The sequence below is a fragment of the Papio anubis genome, chromosome 6 (assembly GCF_008728515.1).
Source record: "Papio anubis isolate 15944 chromosome 6, Panubis1.0, whole genome shotgun sequence".
NCBI classification, from domain to species: Eukaryota; Metazoa; Chordata; class Mammalia; order Primates; family Cercopithecidae; genus Papio; species Papio anubis.
The window spans coordinates 37,561,317-37,583,926 of NC_044981.1; the positions used below are offsets into that span (position 1 = coordinate 37,561,317).

A 22,610-nucleotide genomic window follows, 5' to 3' on the forward strand; every position below is an offset into this window, starting at 1 on the left:
AACAGGCCAAGTGCTGAATAAAGGTGGGGCTTACAGTGTTATGGAACTGTTATTGCCTTGAGGCTGAATGTGATTAAAGCAAAACCAGAGAACCTTGGACCTGTCTTGTGATGGGGGCAGGAGATGGGTTGTGGGGAGCAGAGAGAGGGCAAGAGGGAGTGATGTTGGCAGAGGGAGGGATGGTGTCATTACAGAATTGGCTGGTAAATACATATAATCCTTTGTAAACACATCCATGCCCTCATGAAAAATGTGGTTCGCTCCTGAAAGCCTTTTATTTTTTTCCAATGAACTCAGAAATCATCCTGTGTGGTGCTGAGCCCTGAACGGTCATAGAAGGGGCCAGTCCCCAAACAGTTGAAGCCTGACAAAGCCTCCCTTTAGACAGATGGAGACAGATGCCCAGCTGAGCCTGGCTCCATTCTTCCTTCACATTCTTCCCAGTCCACAGTGCCCACGCTCAGGCTCTACATCTCCTGCCCACCCCTTGAGTTGAGAAGGCCTGAGCTTCGCTAAAGTTCTCTGGTCCACCTACCTGGAGACAGGAGCCCTTTCCAGAGATGCTGGGTGTGCCACAAAACCACAGGTAGTCTCTTTCATCTCATCACGGTGGTGGAGGGGACAGGAGTTGGGCTGCCTGGGTTTGAATCTAGGTTCACCATTTTCACTGCGATTTTTGCACAACGCAACCTCTCTGTGCCTGTTTCGTCGTCTATAAAATGGAGAGGTACTGCCCCCCTCAGTGCTCTTGCCAGGTCAAATGAGTCCACTCACACATTATTCAGTGCAAGCATTTAGTGCCTGACAAAGTGGTGAGTGACATGCGTTTGCCATGATCACTCCTGCCTCTCCCCTTGCTCCTCCGACTCCTTCCTGATTCTCAAACCTCTACTGCAATGTTCCTCCCGCATCCTTACCTCCCCACAGAGGCCTGCCTCTGCCTGTTCTCTTCACCCCCTTTCATTCTTTTCTCCCCTCCAGACCATCCAATCCTCTTATCAGTCAGTCCTGAGTCCTCCTTATCCTCTGTGGATGCGCCCAGGCTCCCCTGCTGCTCAGATACCAGAAGCCGACCCCTCTCTAACCTGCCCCCCACACAGCACGCACCGAGCTGGCCTGTCCACCTCATGTTTTATTGTAAAAATGTTAAAATAAATTACATTTGACAATATTGCCAGTATGTACATACAGTGTGTGCAATGCCAGGACAACCAGCAACAACATGAGTTCATTAAAACATTTCACAGAAAAATATGAGGCTGTTCCTTTTTAGGCCCCTGCCGGGCGGCAGCCTCTGCAAACGGCTAGAGGAGTGTGGGCACATGCCCATCACGGTCTTCACATGTTGGGGAGGTGGGCTCTGGCCTCACCGCCCCACCGTAGTGGGGCAGAGGGCAGAGAGTGAAGGCGGCTGGGCGGCTCTGATGACTTGCCTCCTGCCCGGCCTCCAGTCACCTGCAGTGGATGCCCCTTCCTGCCTTTGCTCACCTCAGTGTCCCTTCTCCACCTCTGCTTGGGGACATGGCCCTTGACATCATGGCCTTGGATGACGTCACCAAGAAAGGCCCAACTTGAGTTGCACGGCAGGAGGGCAGACACTGGACCTCCCAATCCTGACGACCCTGCTCTTTAACCGCTGGCTCTGCAGCCAACAACAGATTCCAGGTATATAAAAACAGCAGTTTAAAAACATAAAACAAAAAATAACAAAAACATTCAGGACACAGTGGGCCAGCCCCAGGGGGCACATCATGGAGAAGCCAAGAACTCCAGTAGCAGCAAGTCCCGCCCACCCTCACCAGAGAGTCCAACAGTTTTCACATTACCTTTTGCTCCCCAGCCCAAATCCTTTCCTTTCCTTAAACACACACACGGGTGCACAGGCGTGCGTGCACACGCACACACGCACCGCACACACACACATGCACATCAAACAGTAGCTAGAGAGAGGAGCTTGATTCACATATTTGACCATCGCGCATTTGTGGGCCAACAGCAATTTGGCCTCACCCTGCCTGGCCCAAGGGGGCTGGTGGGAGGGGGAAGTGGGCAGTGAGGTCCTTGTTCAGGGCACAGGGAAGGAGAAGACAGTAGGATGGGGAGTGCAGCTCCTCAGGCCAGGGGGCGGGGTGTACAGTTCTCCGGCGGGCAGGAGGGGTCAGGGCAGAACCAGCCAGAGCTGAGCCTCACTCTTGCAGCTCCCTGGCCACCAGCCCTAGCAGTCCCGGCTTCCAGTAACCCTGCCACTCTCCCTCCTACCACTCGGGGGCCCACAGAAAGCCTTGTGTCTGCCACTGCTTGACCTGAGACAGGGAACACGGCTTTGGGCTGGGCCTGAGTAGACCAACAAGCAGGATGAGGACCCCAGGCCCCAGGCCCACATGGGACTTGTTTCCAGGTCCTGTGAGTCAGGACTGTTTGAGCCCCTGCCCGCATCTCCTCACTCCTACCTCCAGCAGCCTCCACCCCACTACAGTTTGTAGTAGGTGCCCCACCTGACCAGCAGGCCCACAGCTGGGATGGCGGTGCTCCTGCGGAGGTACAGAAAGCACGGAAACGCCTGACCCCACACACAGCGGTACCTCCCCATACACTTCAGAGCTCCCGCTCCAAATGCCGAGCTCAATAATGCCGGTAAACTTAAACAGCTGAGGCCCTGGGCCTCAGAGAACCGTGTGACACTCCAGCAAATGGTGGGGTGAAGACCATGCGAGCAAGGCCTCCTCAGGGTCAGTCCTGCCCACCTGTCCCACCAGCCTGCATGTCTTTGCATTGTGAGATACACCAGCCAAGCTCAGGACAGACGCCCCCACAGCCAGGGTGTGGATCAGCTGGATAACAGAGGCCCTGTCCTGGGCATGCATCCAGCTGGGAATGATGGAAGGTTAGGAAGGCCCCTGGCCCCCACTCCCAGTTCCAAGGCTGCCCCCCAACCAGGGCCAGGGGTTCTGGCCATCTCGGGACACCCCAGGGTGAGGGGGGAAGAGGCCGTCAAAGGTGGGGTGGGGAGCCGGCCCCGCCTCACGTGCCCTTGGGGCTGTTAGCCTTATTGTACTCATTCATTAGCTGTTCGTAAGGCACGGAGAGCTCAGACTCAGTGCTGGTGAAGGTGGACTCGTCAGAGGAGGGGAACTCGCCCATGTTCAGGGGTGCCTTGGCTTCGGCCCCCTGCTGGGGGCTCTCCTCCCCTGCCAAGTTGTCCTCTAGCGAGGACTTGGAGGTCTCCTCATCCGAGAGGCCAGCCTCCGCGTTCACGAAGGTGATGCTGGCGTCCTGGAAGATGAGTGGGTGGTAGTCCTGGGCGTCCCATGGCTCGCATTCCTCGCTGATGCGGTCCAGCTGGTTCATGAACACCTCGGGGGCAGGGGAGCCGTCTTCAGGGGCCCGTGCCACGGCCTCCTCATCTGGGGGCCTTGATACGTGGCCTTTGCTCCTCAGTGTCTGTGACACCTCTTCCAAGGTGGGCACCCGGTTCTTGGAGTAGACCACCAAGGGCGCCAGGGAAGGGGGCAGTGCTGGGAGCCCACCGCCTTGAGGCCCCAGCCCTGGGCCGGGGCCCGTCTCCCCACCCCCGCTTGTCTTCATGGCCTTCTTCCCGATCTGCTTGATGAGGTCGTTGTAGGTCTCTTCCTTCTTGGAAAGAAAGCTGAAGATGTTGACGTCCTTGGAGGCTGCGCTTCCCTTCACTTGCAAGGCCTTCCGGGAGTGTGGGGAGCTCTCAAAGGACTCCTTTCGTCGTCGCCGCCGCTTCTTAATGGCTTTATGGACTTCCACAAACATGCTCACCTTCCAGTTGACAAAAAGGGACAGCCAGGCCAGCCCCAAGTAGATCCAGAGCTCCACGAAGTAGCGGTACAGGGCGTGGTAGTTGGCGCTGGGGTTCACACCTGAGCGGACAGGCAGTCCAGAGGTCAGAGAGTTAGCAGGGCCCGGGAAATGTGCAATGGCCAATGCTGTGTGATCTGAGCAGGAGTCAGGCCAGAGCACAGGATAGGGGTGCAGTGGGATAGAAAGGGGCCTGTTCTAGACCCTGGACTATCCCATCTTCCCGAAGGGCTTGGGCCCACTGTCATTCATGACCCCATCCCAGTATCCAGCCTGTCTCTGAGTCTCGGTTTCCTCAACTACAAAAAGTCAAGACAGGCCAGGCACGGTGGCTCACGTCTGCAATCCCAGCACTTTGGGAGGTCAAGGCAGGTGGATCACTTGAGGTCAGGAGTTCGAGACCAGCCTGACCAACATGGTGAAACCCCGTCTCCACTAACAATACAACAATTAGCCAGGTATGGTGGCAGGCACCTGTAATCCCAGCTACTCAGGAGGCTTGAACCTGGGAGGCGGAGGTTGCAGTGAGCCAAGATCATACCACTGCCACTCTAGCCTGGGCAGCAGACACAGACTCCGTCTCAAAAAAAAAAAAAAAAAAAAAGTCAAGACAGTGACTCTTTGAAGGAAGCTAAAGGGGTTTTGGGGGACTGGCAATGTAACCAACACACAGGTCAAGAAATAGTTCATGAGTATTTATTTGCCTTTCTGTTGATTCTTCTACCATCCCCAGCTGTTCTGTGTATATGGTACAGTTCACTTAAAAACTGAAAAGATGGATATTACACAAGGGAGCCCCCAGCACCCTCCAAGCTGGGGCTAGACTCACACTGGTGGATTACAAACAAGGCTGGTGATTAGGTCAGGATGACCCAGGAAGCACCTACCCTGGCAGGAAATACTTTGAACCATTGAACCATTTTTATTTTCCTTGAAGGTCTGGTCTGCCTTCCTGACTTCCTCCTTCTGGCTTCCTCAAATCAGCTCTCCCTTGACCTGGAGGAGGGCTCTGTCTGCTCCACATCCCCCTCCTGTTGCAGGGAGCCTTCCTGGATTACCCTCTACAGCTCTGAAGGTTCTTCTACACTCCAGGATTATTTGAAATGTCTTTTACGACTACATGTACAGGCATGTTGACCCATATTCCATTTGCCCCCTCGACTAGATACAAGAGCAACTTACAGAAGGGTCCTGGAGGAAGGGGGCTACCTCTTTCATCAGACTAGAGGTTCCTCTAGGTGCTGTCACCGGGTCGGTTCTCCTCCTCTGACCGGGCTCAGATAGCAGGTGCCCTGAGTGGTTCTGTTAATCCTGCTCAAGGCTCTCAATCACAAGCAGAGTTTCATGATGACAGTAATGGGGGCACACACTGATATAGCCAGGCCCTACCCTCAACACTCATGAATAGTTATTAGTTTTACTAATTTTACAGATGAGAAAGCTGAGGCCGGGTTTGGTGTCTTGCTGGTGCTGAGAAAGTATGGCTAAATGTACATCTGTACTTCCCTAATACCAGAGGCATCTCCTTAGCCTGCTCTGGGCCTCAAGGGCTGGACAATGGCAGGGTTGTGCCTTGTCCAAATGTACTGCCCAGGACAGCAGGCCCAGACTTGCTAGGGTCAGGGGAGTGTTTGTGCCTCTCTTTCCTGTTCCTCCCCCAACTCAGCCAACTGCTCCCAGATGCCACATACATCAAGTACAAGGCTAGTGGTCTCCCACTGCCCTCTGGGCAAAAGGGAGGGGGTAGAGAACAGAGGTCTCTGGAGCAGAAGTTGAGGTCGCTGGGTCAACAGGGTCAAACAGGGTGTCAAGAAGATTAAGAACCAAGATGCTGTGCAGGCCACAAACACAAATTTGTGCATGGCTGGGGCCAGCTGGTGACAGGCCTTCAGACAAAGGGGCCAAAGAACCTCATCGCTTCCCTGGATTAAGCAGGGGAGGAGTAGGAGGGAGTGTCAGGGCTGGGGGCAGGGCAGCTGGGGAGAAGGCCTCCCTTGTCTTTAAGCTTGCTATGGCAGGAACAAAGCCCCAGGCCTCTGAGCCATGCCTCCAGGACAGCTCCCTCAGCTCTTGTGAAAGATGAAAGGCTGCTGAGGGCGTGGAGGGGGTGCTGGTGGGCTCAGGGGCTCCCTGGGTAACAGGTATCAACCATGCAGGCAGAAGGCCCTACTTGCAAGCCCTCCATGAAGCCAAGCTCAGGAGTCATGGGAGAACAGAGGGAGAGGAGATCAGAGACTGAGCAGAGAGGAAAGGAGGAGGAAAAAAGTCATGTCTGAGAAAGGGAACCAGAGAGAAAAGAGTCTTCTGCCATTACTCCGGGTCTTGGTTTCCTCTTGCAACTGGCAGAGTGGGTTGACAATCCCGCTGGGTAAGAGAAGTGCCCAGAACATGGAACCCTACCACGGGCACCCCCAACATAGGTCTGCTGCGCTGAAACCAAAGAAGCAGAAAAAGAGGTGGGAGGCTGGGGCAGGGACTCACCGGCCACAAAGTCACCGAAGCCAATGGTGGAGATGGTGATGAAGGAGTAGTAGAGGCCCTCGATGTAGTTCCACCCCTCGGTCACCATGAACACGAAGGGTGGTATCACCAGGTGGACCAGGACGCCCCACACGATGAAGATGACTGTGCACGTGATCTGCGCCTTCCGCTGATGGGGAGCAGAAGGCCAAGTCAGACAACAGTGGAGACTTGGAAACCCAGCAAAGGCACCCGGAGGGCTAGGGAGTCAGCTAGAAGAGAGCCTAGCTGGGTACCCAGCCTGACCCAGGAGGGCAAGGAGCTGTGAAACTACCCTCTTGCCATCTGTCCTTACATCCCTGGTCCAATTCCTGGAGCCTTCCTGTCCTCCCCTCACCTGTCATGGTTCCCCCATCTCTGCCCAACACCCAGGGTAGGGGACATACCAGACTCACGCCTCTCTTGGTAAGGAACTGCCCTAGTCTCTTGGCGCGTCCCCCGAAGAACTTGCCCAGGGCACTGATCCACGTCAGGCAGAGCGGCACCCCGAAGAGACCATAGAAGACACAGAAGAGGCGACCAGCAGGGGTCTTGGGAGCCACATTGCCATATCCTGAGGAAGGAGAGAGTGAGGCCAAGAACAGGAGGGGTGGTCGAACCAATGGGCCTTGCTTCCAACACACACACAGCCCATTCTCTAAGATAAACTGATACTGATCTATTATCAGTACTTAAGTAATGACATTTCCCTTGATCATACTCTGATCATGATCATTGATAAAGCAATTATGATGACATGAGCTGTATCTCCTCCATACAAGGAGCTCCCTGAAGGCAGGGACTAAGCCTGGTCAACAGGTCTTCCATTAGTCCATATGGTACCACTGTGCAAGTTACAAGACATGCTGTCTGTGTAGATTCCCCAGAAGCACTGTGGTAGATGGTCTCCAAAGATAGCCATCCTCAATTCCCTTCCTTCTTATGCAACTACTCACACCAACGTGTCATCTAATCCTCTTCCCTTGGAATCTGAGCTTTAGTGGCTTCACAACAGAAGCAATCTAGGCAGCGGAAGTGATGCTGGACAGGTGAGGTCTAAGAAGCGTGCTGCTTTTCGCCTTAGTTCCCACATGCAGGTAGAAAACACATGCAGAGGCCTTGTGTTTTCATCCCCAGATGAGCTCCCAGACAACAGCCAGCATCAGCTGTCAAACCTGTGATGGGAGGAGCCATCTGGGCCATCAGATGAGTTTGGCTTTCAGAAGATTCCAGCCCAGCCATTGTTTGACTGCCACTGCATTGGGAGCCCAAGCAAGAACTGGCCAGCTGAGCCCAGTCAAGCTCACAGAATTGTGAAAAAGAAGAAGCTGCATTTTGAGCCAAACTTCTGGACTGGTTGGCTATGCAGCCTGAGAAATGAAACAGACACCCAGCTTGGTAAGTAGTCATGATCTGGGTTTCTGCAATGAGCAATCTGGTTAATCTCTTGCATGGCTCTGGCCATGAGGCTGTGTCACTGTTTCTGCTCAAAGAGCCCAGGTTGAGACTCATGGAAACCTTCCCAGGCATGATCAGCTACCAAGGACTTACTAAATCCCTAAGAAAGTATCAAAAGAATAGCCTGCAACTGGCCTGATTATAGCCCCAATAGGGCTGAGTGACCAGAGTTGGGTTTCTAGAAAGGTTCTGAGGAGCTAGGACATGGATGTATGTGTCCTACAGGTCCCAGAAGACTTACCAATGGTGGTGATGACAGTCGCTGCAAAAATCATTGCATTGGGCCAGTTCCAGTTGTTGAAGGTCTGGTTCCCTGTGATGGCCACACCCTGTCCTGCAGCATCAGATACCACCTAAAATGAGAAACAGTAAAGGTCAGAGCTGAAGCCACACTTAACAGATGCTGACTGACAGAACTGCACTAAACTCCTTGTAAGCATTCTCATTTAATCATCACAATAAGAAGGTGGCAGTGTCTCCATGTTACAGATGAAACATTGTATAGAGAATCAGAGAGGTTACCTGATTTGCCCAAGGTAAAGATATGAACCCAGGCAATCTGGCTCCAGAGTTCATTCTTTCACTGAGTCAATGATTCTCCAACTTACTAGCATGCACCAGGATCACCTGGAAATCTTGTTCAACAGACTGCTGGCCCCTACTACCCCGAGTTTCTTATTTAGGAGGTCAAGAAGGAACACTTCTAAACACGTTCCCAGGTGATGCTATGGACAGGGACCACACTTTGAGAACCACTGCACTAGATTATTCTGCCTCCCAAAAAAAGCATATGTGAGGCAGACACACACAAGGAGGTCCCCTGTGCCCCACCCAGCCCTCCATGGAGGGTGTTCTATCTGCAGAGACCAGGTCCTTGTTTGGGGTTGGCTGGGGAGGGGCCTCCCATATACCCTTCAGCCCACTGTAGGATACCTGCTGAGGTCAGCTCAGTGCCCTGTTGACTTGTCCTCAGAGGGCATGCAAATCAGCAGGTCCTCCTTTCCGCCAGCCTAGGACTCTACCCTCTTCCCTACCGGCTCTCACTTCCCTCCCTTCCCTGTAGCCCTTTCTCTCTCTACTCTGGACTGAGCAACTCTCTGGGAAGGGACAGATCAGAAGGTGAGTACATTTCAGGGTGACTCATAATTGTGCTATCAATCCCCAAAGAGCTTCCAGTAACTGTGGATAGCAAGTGAGAGGCCACCTGGGGATGGGATGTCCCCCTGGAGACTGCAGGGGGCGGTGGGGCAGAGGTGTGGGGAACTTATCTACTCCTGCAATACTGACAGCGGCAAACCTGTTTCCATCTGACAAGGCCCTAACTCTGCCATCACCACTGGCCTCAACCTATCTATGGGGCTTTATCAGCTGGCAGGGCCTGGACTCCAGAAGCCGCCTAAGAAGAGGCTCTAAATCTGGGGCTCCGTGGGGCTCAGGCCCCCCCATGGAAGGGCTGAAGATGGGTAGGCCATCCAGACCAGAAGCTAGGCATTCAGCCAAACTCCCTATAAAAACCAAGGACTGAGAAAGAAGAGACAGAAGAGTGAGGGATAGAAACAGAGGGAGACAGAAAAACCTTGTTTCTAACCTACCCAGGGCATGATTGAGGTTTGGTGGGAAAAAGGGTATGGGTGGGTTGTTCTGAAGGAATGTGCAATTTGCAGAGCAGCAGCTGGCCTGTGTAAGTGGATCTGCACACTCTGCAAAGAATGTTCCATGACGGCATGTTTGTCTGTCAGACCATCAAACCACACTGCTCACTGCCCTGCCTCCTCTGGCATTTCATAGCATCTCCAAGGCTGGGAAGGCTGTGCAGCATCAAAGTGGAAAGTGGGGACCATCGCATCCAACTCTGGCCAAGGCAGCCCCTACCCTCAGAGAGCTCTCTGTCTAGCTGGCCAGACCATTTCAATGTGAAATGGCTAAAGGACATTCAGATACTAACAGGCCAAAAGCAGAGCTAAAACAAATACTAAGGACCATCCAATGGGTTTCCGAAAACATCAAATCTGTTTGGAGCAAGAGAATGAGGAAGTACCAGGGTCACGTTAATGTTAAACAGATGGCAGAGAAAGCGGAACCACTCAGCTCTCCTTTGGCATCTACCTTTGTTATCTCAGATATCGATCTTCAGCGGGACTGGCCTACAAGAAAAGAGTATATAAGAACGTACAAGAACATCTTGAAATGATAATTGAATCACTGACCAAAGGTGAGTCTGCAGCACCACCTCTGGTCATCCCCCATGGGATCATGGGGAACAGGAAAGATGTTGGAAGACAAGCTGTTCCCATTTTTCACAAAAAGGAAAAAGGTGGATTCTAGAAATTCAGAAAACAAACCTGAACTCTTGCAAACCTCAAAATGGGGAGAAGAGAATGTTTGGAACATGCAGAAGAGGAAGTGGTGGGCACTAGAAACTAGCACAGATTCGCCCAGAACAAGTCATGCTCAGCTAAGTGCATCTCCTTTTCAAAGGGGTTGCAAAGCCTTGAAGTTCTGTGGAATGGAATCCATCTAGGTATCAGCAAGGCGGCTAACAGATGGGCTTAAAGAAACTCATGTGGACAAGACACAGCAATGTCAGTGGAGCCAGGATTAATTGGGTCCATTCAAAGGCAGACAAACAACCCCGGGAGGTATTGATCATTATCAACCCAGACTGTCTCCACCATCATGCTTACGGCCTGGCTTTCTTCAATATTTTAAACCACAGCACAATGAGGACAGAGATGGCTTACCAATCCAATGTGCCGTGGATGCAAAATTGGGGATAAGGATGGGATGGGAAGATAGCTAACACACAGCAATGGTAGTATCAAGATTCAAAATCATCTGGCTGGATATAGGGGCCAAAATCAACAACATACAAGTATCTGCTTAAATGTTTAAGTCTTACACTTTGGATTGGAAAAGACTGGTAAAGGATTGAAGGGAAAAGTCCCTGGATATTAGCTGACCATGAATCAACAAACACTAGGATGGCTGTCACAAGAAAAGTAAATGCAATCTCAGGCTATGTCAACTCCAGGTCTATCCAGGGCTGGGAGGTAACAAGCCCACTGTTCCTTGCAGGGTCAGGCCACATATGGGGCACCTTGTTTCATTCTGGGTGTCAGACTTCACACGATATGCTATCCAACAGGCCAAAAGTCTAAGGCGAGATGGGGTGGCTGTTTTGGATAATGAGTCTACAAAGAGCTACTCCTTGTAGTAATCAATTTCTGATAATGCAAAGTATTTAGACCGGGGTAGCCAGCATCCATCAAGGGTGTTGTGGAAGGTATGTCTGGAACAGGGGTTCTCCACAGGGGTGGTAGTGCCTTTTGGAAGTGTCTGGAAATGCTTTCTAAGGAGGAATGTTGCATGTGCCAGGCACTGTTCTAGGCAGTGAGGATACTGCAGTGAATGGACAGAATATCAGACCTCCTCATATGTTTATTCTAATGGGTGATGGGAGATGCTCTGGCTCTATCCAAGTGCTAGTGGAGAGAAGCGGTACTAGGGCTGCTGTATGTCAGACACCCCTCGCCGGGGCTTTTACACACGTTACCTAACTGGCTCTTCCTGTCATTCTGCCAGGCATCACTTGGCAGAAGAGGAAAGCCGGGCTCAGGGAGCTGAGGTCTGGATGTGAATCTGGGGTGCCAGCTCCCTATTCCCACCATGTGATCTGTGGATACCTCAGTGATCATGGTTGGGATTATGCAGGAAGAGGGGGGGCTTTAATTGGTCTTCTAGAACAGAAAAGCTGACCCAGGACTGAGGCCATCACTGGGTTAGGGGGAAGGACGTAGAAGAGCCAGGTAAACACCCTGTCAGACAAGGCGTCCCGTCCTCGGGGTTAGGGAAACAACTTTCACGGGAGGAGGTGGCCCCTGTTCACTGGCTGGATTCTTTAACTTGGCTCCCAAATTCACACGAGACAATATTTTCATTTTCCATACAAGCCTGGAGAGTGACGGGAAAAGGGGAGCCTGCACACAGCCCAGGCCCAGCTCTTGTTTGGGAACGGAGTAGAGTTCCCTGCCTCTGTCACCGTCATAAAGCAGCTGTGATTTACGGAGGGCTTCCTATGTGTCAAGAGTTGGGCTTCGCATTTTATGTGCCTTTAGCTCATTTAGTGAGGACAGAATCCTGCTGGGAAGATACTATAATTTTTTCCACTTTGCAACTGAGGATTTGAGGCTTAGAGGGGTTACGTGCTAAAAACAATGAAGCCAGGACTAGAACCCAGGCCCATCTGGGTCCTAACTGCTGTTCTCCTATCTCCTGTCCCCATCAAGGCCACAGGAAAAAGGCCTGTGCATACTTCCACCCCCTTCCCACCAGCTGAAAAAACAGTCCCCTAAAACCAGTTCAGCCACTCTGACCAGCCCTCATTCTGTTGCTCCAGCGAGGAAACAGCCATGTGTGCCCTTGCCCAGAGCTTCAGACGGCCAGCTGCCCCAACCCTACCTTCCCAGGCGCTCGCTGTGCTGACTGAGTAATCTGGATTCCTAGACATCCCCTCATCTCCCAAGGATCTGAGGCTTCCCTGGGCAGTGGTGGGGCTTCCCCTTCCTGGAGAGAGGGATCTAGACTGGGACTCTGGGACATGCTGCCCACCTTCAGACATGGGCAGGTAGGGCAAGGTGGGCGCTTCCCCTTTACGGGGTGGGGTAAGGGAAACCAAAGTCCAGATGTTAGCCTGTTGGGATCACAGCTATCTGGAACCCATAGAGCTACTCCGGGCCCTGCCTCCAGCTCTGCAGCCGCCATCGCTTTAGGATCACAGGATTCTTTCTTGCTCTGCAGGATGCAGCCTTAACAATCTTCCTCAATTCCAGCCTCTGCTAGACTCCTGGATTGTCAGTGGTTCATGGGTTCATGGGCCAACCCTCCTTTACCATTCCCAGCTGCATCAATTCTTTTTTCTTTTCCCTTCTTTTTTTCCTTTTTTTTTTTTTTTTTGCGATAGAGTCTCACTCTGTCACCCAGGCTGGAGTGCAGTGGTACAATCTCAGCTCACTGCAGCCTCAGCCTCCTGGGTTCAAGCGATTCTCCTGCCTCAGCATCCCAAGTAGCTGGGACTATAGGCACGCGCCACCACACCCAGCTAATTTTGTATTTTTAGTAGAGACGAGGTTTCTCCATGTTGGTCAGGCTGGTCTCAAACTCCCGACCTCAGGTGATCCACCCGCCTCCGCCTCCCAAAGTGCTGGGATTACAAGGCATGAGCCACCGCGCCCGGCCATCAATTCTTAATTCACTGTGTCAAAGCTCACTTGCCCCTCTGGAGGGACAGTAATCAGGCCTGGAAAGGAAAATAGAGCTGATCTCCTTACATGCACGGTGCTTGGCAGTACAGAAAGAAACCTATCATTCCTCTCACTTCCCCTCCCAGCCACCTTGTAAGGGATGTAGGCATGGCTTATTCATTCTTATTTCATAAATAATACATTGATATTTAAGCACTTATGAAGACAGGCACCTAAATCTAAGCACTTCACTTATCTCACAAAATGTCAATACCCTCTAAAGTAGATACTATTACTACCCCCATCGTACAGATGAGGAAACAGAAGCATTTGCCCAAGGTCACAGAGCTAGTTAGTCGTGGAGCTGGGAGGAGGGCCCAGATGGCTCCTGACCTCTGCACTATCTAGAGATGGGGGAAAAGGCACGCAGGTGGGCTTCTAGGTACAAGTGAAAGGGCCTACCAGGCAATATCCACAGACATGCAGACTCCCCTAGAGTGTCAGCTTCGTGGGGACAGGGCCTTTTATTTGTTTTGTGTTCCACTGATGTATTCCCCAAACTTAGAGCACTGCCTAGCACACAGTAGCTATTCAACAAATATTTATTGAATGAGTGAATAAATACATTTAAATAAATAAGGGTATATTCCCTGGCCTCAACTCACTTGTCCTCTAGTGCCCCTCCAGCCCAACCACTTCCAGCATCATTCTGCAGTTGGCTTTTAACTGAATTCATCAGTTAAACAAGGTGGAGGCCTGAAGAACAAGAGGGCAGGAAGAAGAGGCACAGACCCCAGCAGCGGCGGGGCTCACAGGGCTGCTGAAACCACCAGCATCCAACTGGTCTTGGGTTGAAGAGGCGGGGACCACCAGGCTGAGAGGAGAGGGCAGGGGGCCAGGAGCTGGGGAAGGGGCAAGGTGAGGGAGGCAGACAAGAGCCCAGAGGAGAGAGTTCAACACGGGAGAGTAATCAGCAGTGGAGGGGGAGAGGTCCCTCAGGTGGCTGGGACTGTCCTTCCTGCAGGGAGGAAACTCCCTCGGGAAACTCCACGAGGGCAGTGGATGTACCGAGAGCAGGCAAAGGAACGGAAGAGTCAGTAGAAATTGCACATCTACTTCCAGCTAAAACCTGCCAGATGGGAGCAGGTTTTCAGCAGAAACCTCTGGGCTTCTGACTTTCACAGGCCTGGGAGCCCTGTCCTCACTAGGAGGAACAAAGAAAACAAGGCCGGTGACCCTGCCCGCGTTGTTCTCAGGCTGACCACTTTCCTTACTGAATCCCGAAGCCCCTCCTCTCTGAGGACACTCAATCAATCCCACTGGCAGCAGGGCCGCTGCAGCTCAGGCTGAGCTCTATCCAGGAAGCCACAGGGCCATCTTTCAAATGCAGACCTGTGCTCATGGAAAAGGTGGAACCAACCTGGATTTGAATCAGAGGGGTCTCTCGATGGCTGGCAACAAACCTCTGGGTAAATAACTTAGCCTCTCAGCCTTACTTCCTCTGTCCGCAAAATAACACCTACTCTGCACATATGAAAAGCACCTAGGACACAGTAAGCACTGGATACATGTATCTGCAGTCAATACTGTGATTCACATGTGTGTCCGTCAGGAACAAGACCCTGCAGAGATCTGAGACCCAGGAGCAAAGCTGCTCACCCCCAAAGCTGAAGCAGAGGGGCTGGCACGTCCCGGACAAGCGGTAGAGAAGGACTAGGGGTTTCAAGTCTTATGCCTGGAAGACAGGAAAGGGTGAGAACACTGTCCCTAACCTTCTTCACAACTGCCACCTCTTCCCATTTCCCCATTTTAACAGAGAAAACTGTCGATTTTCAGCCTGATCCTCCTCAGGCCACATGGAGGAAGGGACTGTGGCTCCAGAGATATTCCCTGGCCACCTGATGGCTGGGAGTCAGGGGCGGAGGGAAACGGGCAAGCCCAAGATGCCCCACCCCATCCCTCAGAAGCCCCATCTCTCCTGGCCTCTGCCCCCCAGAGGCTCACAGTCACCCTGGCCAGTTTCCCGTCCAACCAAGCAAGTTGGGCAGGACTGCTGAGGGAAAGAAATGCCACCATTGGTCCCATCCTGTCTTCACCGCTTCCCCGCCATCACCCTGGCAGCCGCCGCGTACCTCCCCAGGTGGGGCTGAGGCCAGGACGTGTTAGATGGCAGCTTCTCGGAACTCTAGTCCAGCTCGCTCCCAGCCCCCACCCAGTGTGACCATGAAGCAAGACATGGGCAGTGGCTCACAGTACAGGCTGCTCAGCGGATCCCCTTGGAGGTCAAATAAATGCTATGCCTGGTCCCCGGCCACAGATATTCTGTTGACCTGGCACGGCTTTTAAAAAGCTCCAGAAGTTGATTCTAATATGCAGGCGCTGCCCTAGTGGAAGTTGACAGGGGGAGGGAGGCTCAGGCCTTCTCCATCTTCCTGTCTAAAATGGAGTATGCAGGGCAGAGAGAAGGAATTCTTGGTATTTTCCTCACTGCCTCTCGCCCCGGGTCAGGTGACCAGGGTGTGGCTCAGAGGGCAGCTGTAGTTTACAAGCAAGACATTGGCAAGGGCCCAGTGGTGCCACCCTGATACCTGCACCAGCAGCCAGTCCAGCTCGCCTGAGCTTTGTCTCTCCCAGGGAAGGAGCAGATACTGGTCCAAAGGCAGCAGGGCCGCACCCATCTCCTCCAAGACCAGAGCTGGGCTGTTGCAGAGCGGACTTTGTTAACTTGTGGTTGCTTATCTGTTTTCTCAGATTTGCTCTGATATCTGTCTGGAGTATTGATCACATTTGAGAAGAAGGCAGGCAGGCCAAATCAATGGCTGGCGGCTTTGCTGTGCTAGGACGTCGGCACAGGGCCTAAAGACCCAGGCTTGGCTCAGCTCTGCCAGTACCATCTTCAGATCCTCCAAGAATCTTTGATTGCTTTGCCTGCCCACTTCTCCGTAAAATGAGGAGGTTGGACTATGACTACTGGAGTCCCCCTGCCTGGGCAGGTGATACCTCGCCTACCTCCTCCCTCCACAGTACATTCAAGAAAGTGCATTTCTATCCTCAGGATTTAGCTCATCGGTCACCATACTACTATTTTAACCTGGACTGCAAACTGAGATCATCTGAGAGAGCTTGGAAAAATACTCCTGCCCGGGTCCTGCCCCTAGAGATGTTGAAAGAAATAGTCTGGGGCCTGAACTGTGAACCAGGATGCTTCAAAGCTCCCCCAGGTGATTCTAATCTTATGTTCAGCCAAGTTTCAAAAGCACTGCCCTAGATCCAATCCATTCTCCCTCCTTGTTAGGGACTTGAGTGCGGCCCCACTCCTGACATCAGCACGAGGCTGGCTGTGCATGCATACAAGCGGAACTGTCCTCTTGTCCACCTTTGGGCTTCCCCCAGCCCACCCTCCTGGGCCATCTCTCAGCAGTCTCTGCAGAGCCCAGAGGCGCTGCTAGGTCTCACGCTCAAGAGGGCAAGCCCCTGCCAGATGGGAGCAGGTTTTCAGCAGAAACCTCTGGGCTTCCGACTTTCACAGGCCTGGGAGCCCTGTCCTCACTGGGAGGAACAAAGAAAACAAGGCAGGTGACCCTGCCCGCATTGTTCTCAGGCTGGGACGGTAATCCCCCGGGGCAAGGGGCAGCTGAGCATCCCTCCTGTGAGAGCAAGCCCAGGGCAGAGCTGACCTGAGGTTGCAGGTTTGGCTAAGGCAAGCAGTGAAGGACTGGTGGGGCCCGAGCTCAGATGGAATGTCAGCATGTGCTCTCAGGCACCTGGACGGCTGGGCTGATCAGTGACCGACACTGGAAATTCCTGTGTGGGCAGACACAGGGGACCTCGAGGGCCCCTTCCTGGTCCCACAACACTGCTGTGTGCCTGAGAAGTGGCCCTGGGGAGCAGGAAAGAGCCCCCTCCCTCCCAAACACACATAGCAGATGACCCTCTGAGATCATGCTCTCAAAATCTATCCCTGCCTCATCTTCTCAGGGAAGGTAGAATGTGTCCAGGGAGGCTTAAATGACAAGAGGGGCATCCTTCATCTACCTGCAGCTTCTCTACCCCAATTCACAACCACTGCCCTGCCCAGGGTGGCTGGGGCCCAGGTCCGTGGTACTGTGTTGGTGTCTCTGCCCTATCTGGGACACTGAGGCCTGGATTTGTGACTTTGTCCCCTTCTCTTCCCAGAGTTCAGATCCCAGGGGTGTCTGATGCCTCTCTGCCCTGACTGATGCCAAGAGGTGTCTCCCAATTAGTGGGACAACAGTGTCAGCAGGGGCAGGAAACAGTTTCAGCTGGGACCCCTTGAGCCTGTCCAGCTGGGCAGAGCAGCCTCCCCCATTCCTCCATAAGGCTGTGGGTCACTAGGGAGAGGCTTTCCTTCTAAGGTGGGGTTAGGCAGCTCTAACCCAAGCCCCTAAACTTGGATTGGGCCCCTGGCCCATTGTCCTTTCCAGGGAAGCCAGCAGAGCTCTCAGGCCTGGCTCACTCCTCCCTGACTTGGCTAACGAGGGCCTGAGTCAGCATCTCCCCACCAAAGCCCCACATTCATCAAGTACCTCTCACCCATAACTCCTCTACCACTGTCTCATCTGAGACCTAAGACCCTGAAGGGAAACCAGGCAAAATGGATGCACTATTCCCATTCTGTAGATGAGGAATCTACAGAGAGGCTAGAAAGATGGTGAAGCCACACAGCAAGCTGGTGACCGAGCACAGAGCAGGTGAGGCCCCGTCCACAGAACAATCAGCCTTCCACTCCCCACCCGGAAGTGGGCTGAGAAACACCAACCAAAGCACAGCAGGGAAGGTGCAGGTAGACACTGGTGACATAGCAGAGATAAAGGGCTGTGCTGTGTGGTCACACCCACGGATCTGACCTGACTACGAGTTAGGGTAAGCAAGTGCCTACGCTCCCTACCCCATTCCCCTGCAGATGCCTCAGATTTACCCTGACCTTGGGGTGGGGTCAAGGAGCAGCCACAGGAAGCCACCAGCCACTCAAGGTTTCTAAAAACAGTCCTTGGAGCAGGCCAGAAAGGAGGCCATGGGAACTGCTGACTCACCAGCTCCCCATCCCAGGCCAATGACCTGAGGGAGGTACAGTTCACGGGCCGCTCGGCTGCCCCTCGCATGCTTGCCTGATTCCCGTCCTCCCAAACCCAGGTCTACACTGGCACACAAGCTGGGCTGACCAGTCCCTCCACACAAAAATCATGCACGGGCTCTGTGAGCAGTACGGGGAGACGGCAGAGGGGAATGGTCACTTCTGGGTTCCAAACCCTGACTCCAGCATCCACTAGCGGGTTACCTGGGGCATGTCTTATCATGTCTCTGAGCTTAATGCTCCGTATCTGGAAAACAAGAGTCACGGCTTCACTGTGTTGGCATGTTGATTACAAAAAATGATGAACGGCTCAGTGCTGGGCACATGGGGCGTGTTCCAGAAACGAGCACTGGGAAGGAAAGTAAATGTGACTATTATTGATCTGTGAATAGAAGAAGGGGCTTGGGGAGGACGCCTCCATTCTGAGGGTCTGTGTCCACTGAACGTGGCCTTCAGAGCTGGGGAGTTGGGCTAGGTGTTGATAGCAATGCTTTCCTTCATTTACCACCTCCTGGGCATGGGCCAGTCCCTCCGGCTCAGCAGTTCTCCACCCCTCTGTGCTTTGCAGGTGCCTTCCTGCAGCTCACTCTCACTTCAACCAAGTTTCATCTCAATGTCTCCTCCTCAAAGAGATCATGACACCTGAAACACTAAGCCTCAGTCCCGCTCCCGCTCCTCACCTCACTGCACTGATCACTACCTGACATTCTACTAGGCATCTGTTTCTCTGGCTTCCTAGTTATCTACCCTAAATAGATCACGAGCCCTACAAGGAGAGACTCATGCATTCCTTAATCACAGAACAGAGCCTAGCTCTAGTAGGTGCTCAAGTATTTGCCAGATGAATGACTGAGTCTCCAAGACGTGTGCCTGCCTTCCAAGGCAGGACGGTGGGCTCTGGCTCCACTGGAGAACGCAGGGAGCCCAGACAGATGCAGGTACAGTGCGGGTTGATGACCATTTCCAGGCCCTGGGGCCTCCTCCCTACACCACCTGTCTGCAAACCCAAAGCCCCCGGAAGGTTCTAGCCCTGGTGAGTCAGTTCCCCTGCGGACTCTGGAACCATCAGAATTCCAGAGGAAGGAGGCAGGTGGGTGAGGAGGGGTGGGGAGGAGCTGAGGGATGTCTGGGTGTCTGAAGGCCTGATGGCCCCAGCTCTCCCCATGCATGCTGCTGCTTTCCTGCCCTCCCAGCAGCGGAAAGGAAGGATGCTCCGATCCATGAAGCTCCTTAGTCCTGGTGGCTGCCAGTCCTGTTCCCCTGGACACATCTGCCTGCCCTGGCCCCCCTTGCCGGGGGCTCTAAGGACAAGGCTCACCACTGCCAATACCGCCAGACTCCTACCTCCCTGGGAGGAAGCTGGCTTCTGACCCCTGTGCCACATTTGTCTCTCTAGGTTACATCTGTACCCTTGAACACAGTTGGAGCTGATGCCACCACACCTCTCGCCTCTCAGAATTCCCCTGACAAACCTAGCAAATTCCCCAACCCAGGGGCCTCCTCACCTGCTCTTCCCTCCTCCCCCACCCCATGCCTGTGGCTGGCAGCTTCGGGTAATAAGTAACTGCCATCCTTGAGGGCTGAGGTTCTGATAAGAGATGATTAACGCTACCCATTTATTATAATTTAAGATTATCAAGTGGTTAAACTGTAAACCTCTTCATTAATTAAAAAAGAAAAGCCCATGAGGAACCAGGAGATGGGATTAATCCTGTACCAGGGGTGGGGCCGCTGGGTTTCTCTCCCCCTATGAAGTATGCTCCCTGCCTGCTTAATACACAACATTCCCCTTCCCACTCAAACCGGGACCCCAAGGAGCTCATTCGAGGAGCTGGTTTGCTCATCCACCACGGCCTCTGAGCATGATCTTGCCCCCATCCTTCTTCTCAAAGCCCCCTGCAGGATCCTCCTGAGAGCCAACCACCTGTCCCAAAATCCTTCCTTATTGTCTGACTCTAACCTAAATCCCTCCGGCTGCAGTCCAAGCCCATTTCCTTTGGTTCAGTCTGCGTCTGGAGACAGACAACAGCTGGCCTCCATCCTCTCTGGAATAAATTGTACAAGAAACTACCAGCAAACCAGCACAGACATCTTGGGATGGATGGCATTCTTTGCAGGGTGGGAGGGGGCTTTCTGCCATTATGACCCCCACATCCCGAACGCAAACCCCACCAGAAGACTGAGTCATGATTAGAGACAAGAGCAAGATCTCAATGCCCAACAACCTCAAAATCACTGGGCAAAATGCAAAAGGAGGCTGGGAGCGGTGGCTCATGCCTGTAATCCCAGCACTTTGGGAGGCTGAGGCGGGCGGATCACCTGAGGTCAGGAGTTTGAGACCAGCCTGACCAACATGGTGCAACCCCGTCTCTACTAAAAATGCAAAAATTAGCCGGGCGTGGTGGTGCATGCCTGTGGTCCCAGCTACTCAGGAGGCTGAAACAGGGAGAACTGCTTGAATCTGGGAGGTGGAGGTTGCAGTGAGCCGAGATCACACCACTGTACTCCAGTCTGAGTGACAGAGCGAGACTCAGTCTCATAAAATAACTAAATAGAAAAGCAAAAGGAGTATTTAGGAGTATTACCCTAAAGTTCAGGCTCCCTGACTCAGATCTCAGGCCACATCAGTTACCCTAGGGGCTCTGGCCACCAAGGCCCCCATTTGGAAGCCACAGGGTTGCAGTTCAAAGATGATCCCCAGATAGTGTGGGAAAGAAGAGGGAACCTATACACGGGGCTGGTGTCCCCTGACCATGCACTACCCCTGCCCTCACTACCCAGGTATGCCAGAAGCGGAGAGGCCAGCCAGGCACAGTCGTCCTGCCTCTTCTGCCCTGTATGCATTTCCCCCCGCCAACCATCCATCCCCAGCCAACTGGGGCGTGGGACGTGACTGGGATTAAGAAACAGAGAGCCATTTTGTGCTGAAGGTATGGAAAAGTACTGCCAGGCCCTCCTAGTACAGAGAGGCTAGGCTGAGGCGAGGGATGGGGAGAGGGTTGGAAAAACCTCCAACTCCCCTAACCCGGGGCCCAGGATGAGAAGTCAGGCAACAGGAAATGGAAACTCTTCAGTCTGAGACACAGCCCCATTGTGAGATGCAAGGGGCAGAAGGAACGAGGCCACGCCTCAGACACACACACATCCTTTCTCTGCTCCACAAGGGCTGGGATTCTAAGCACAGACGTTTCCAAGCCTGTTTAACCCCTAACACCCAACCAGGCTCTGGCAAGGCCTCAGCCTTCCTGGTGGAATGAAAGAACATTTGACAGACAAGCCTGTATAGCACTGGCTCCTCCCTAGCCTGGAGTCATGACTGTGCTTTCTTCACCTGTAAAATGGGAATGATGCCACCTCCTCATCAATTCTCAAGGTTATGGATCAAAAGGCTCGATGAAGAGCATGAAGGCAGGTGCACAGGCAAGTTAGAGATGCTCTCGATGCATGAACTTCGTGTTTACAAATGACCATGGTTGTGGGGTAAGAGTGCTCTGTATGCGGCTGGGAGGACAATGAAAGAAGGGAGAGTAATGTGCCAGGTTTCTAAGTCAGGCAGGGAGCAGGCTCTATGTCTTACACAGGGAGCGGCATCCTGTCCCCCTGTGAACGGTTTTCAGTGAGTGGTAACAGGGGCAGCCACTTCTCAGACTTGCCCAGGGAGGTCCATCTCCCCTCAAGCCTGCTGAAAAAGAGCCCTTCATCCTGGGCTGCTGAGAGCTAAACAACTGTCCAAACAGTGGACTGCCAGGACGCAGCCTGTACTCTTCATGCCCCTTGGCCCTCTCGCCATGTGTAAAATTAGGCTCCTGGCTACTTCCCAGGAAGGGTAGGGGAACAGGAGGGCAAGGTGTAGAACAGGCGGTTCTCTTCACCTTCACTCCCCCTAGGGACCCTTGAGCCATGTCCCTCTTTGGAGGCACATAAAATGTAGCTGTGCACACCTGCCATAAATGCCAGATCTAGCCAGGCACCAGCTCCCTGACCCATGCACAGGGCAACCCACCCAACCTATTAACTCAACAAAGATGGGACCAGAGTCATGGACAAACTTCCGCTGCTCAATGCAGCTCAAACCAGGGTCAACTGATTCATTAAGTGTTTGCTGAACACCAACAATGTGCCCAGGCACTGGGCAAAATAAAGGAAGTGCAAGACACAGACCCTGCCCAGGAGAATCTCATAGTTTAACAATAGACAGGCAGCAGTCAGGAAAGAGGTACATGACAGCAGAAGATGGCAGAGAAAGCAGCCAACAAACCAATAGCAAGGCCAGGACAGTTCCAGGGGCTCACTCCATGCCCCTTTCAAGCCCAAGTAACGGTGCATGAAGCAGGGCAAGAAGCCCAAACACAGATGGAAATGAGGCTCAAAAGACATGAATGAACAAGGAACCAGAGCAATCTCCCAGTCAGCTGTTCCACCCACTCTAAAAACAGTGCTCGGCCCTCCTCCCCTTCCCCTATTCCACCTTTCCTGGCCTGCAACCCCCACCA

At 53.1% G+C, this 22,610-nt stretch overlaps 1 protein-coding gene across 1 annotated transcript in view; it reads right to left on the reverse strand.

Annotated features, from left to right (window-relative positions):
* Positions 1-1,112: 1,112 nt before the first annotated feature.
* KCNK5 (potassium two pore domain channel subfamily K member 5) overlaps positions 1,113-22,610 on the reverse strand; it is a 40,332-nt gene continuing 18,834 nt past the window's right edge. Inside the window, exons 2-5 of the mRNA XM_003897564.4 lie at positions 8,024-8,135; positions 6,732-6,898; positions 6,307-6,475; positions 1,113-3,887 (exon numbers count right to left, since the gene is read on the reverse strand). Of these exons, the coding sequence (XP_003897613.1) occupies positions 3,022-3,887; positions 6,307-6,475; positions 6,732-6,898; positions 8,024-8,135 (1,314 nt within the window). The 3' untranslated portion in view covers positions 1,113-3,021. The remainder of the gene's footprint in view (positions 3,888-6,306; positions 6,476-6,731; positions 6,899-8,023; positions 8,136-22,610) is intronic.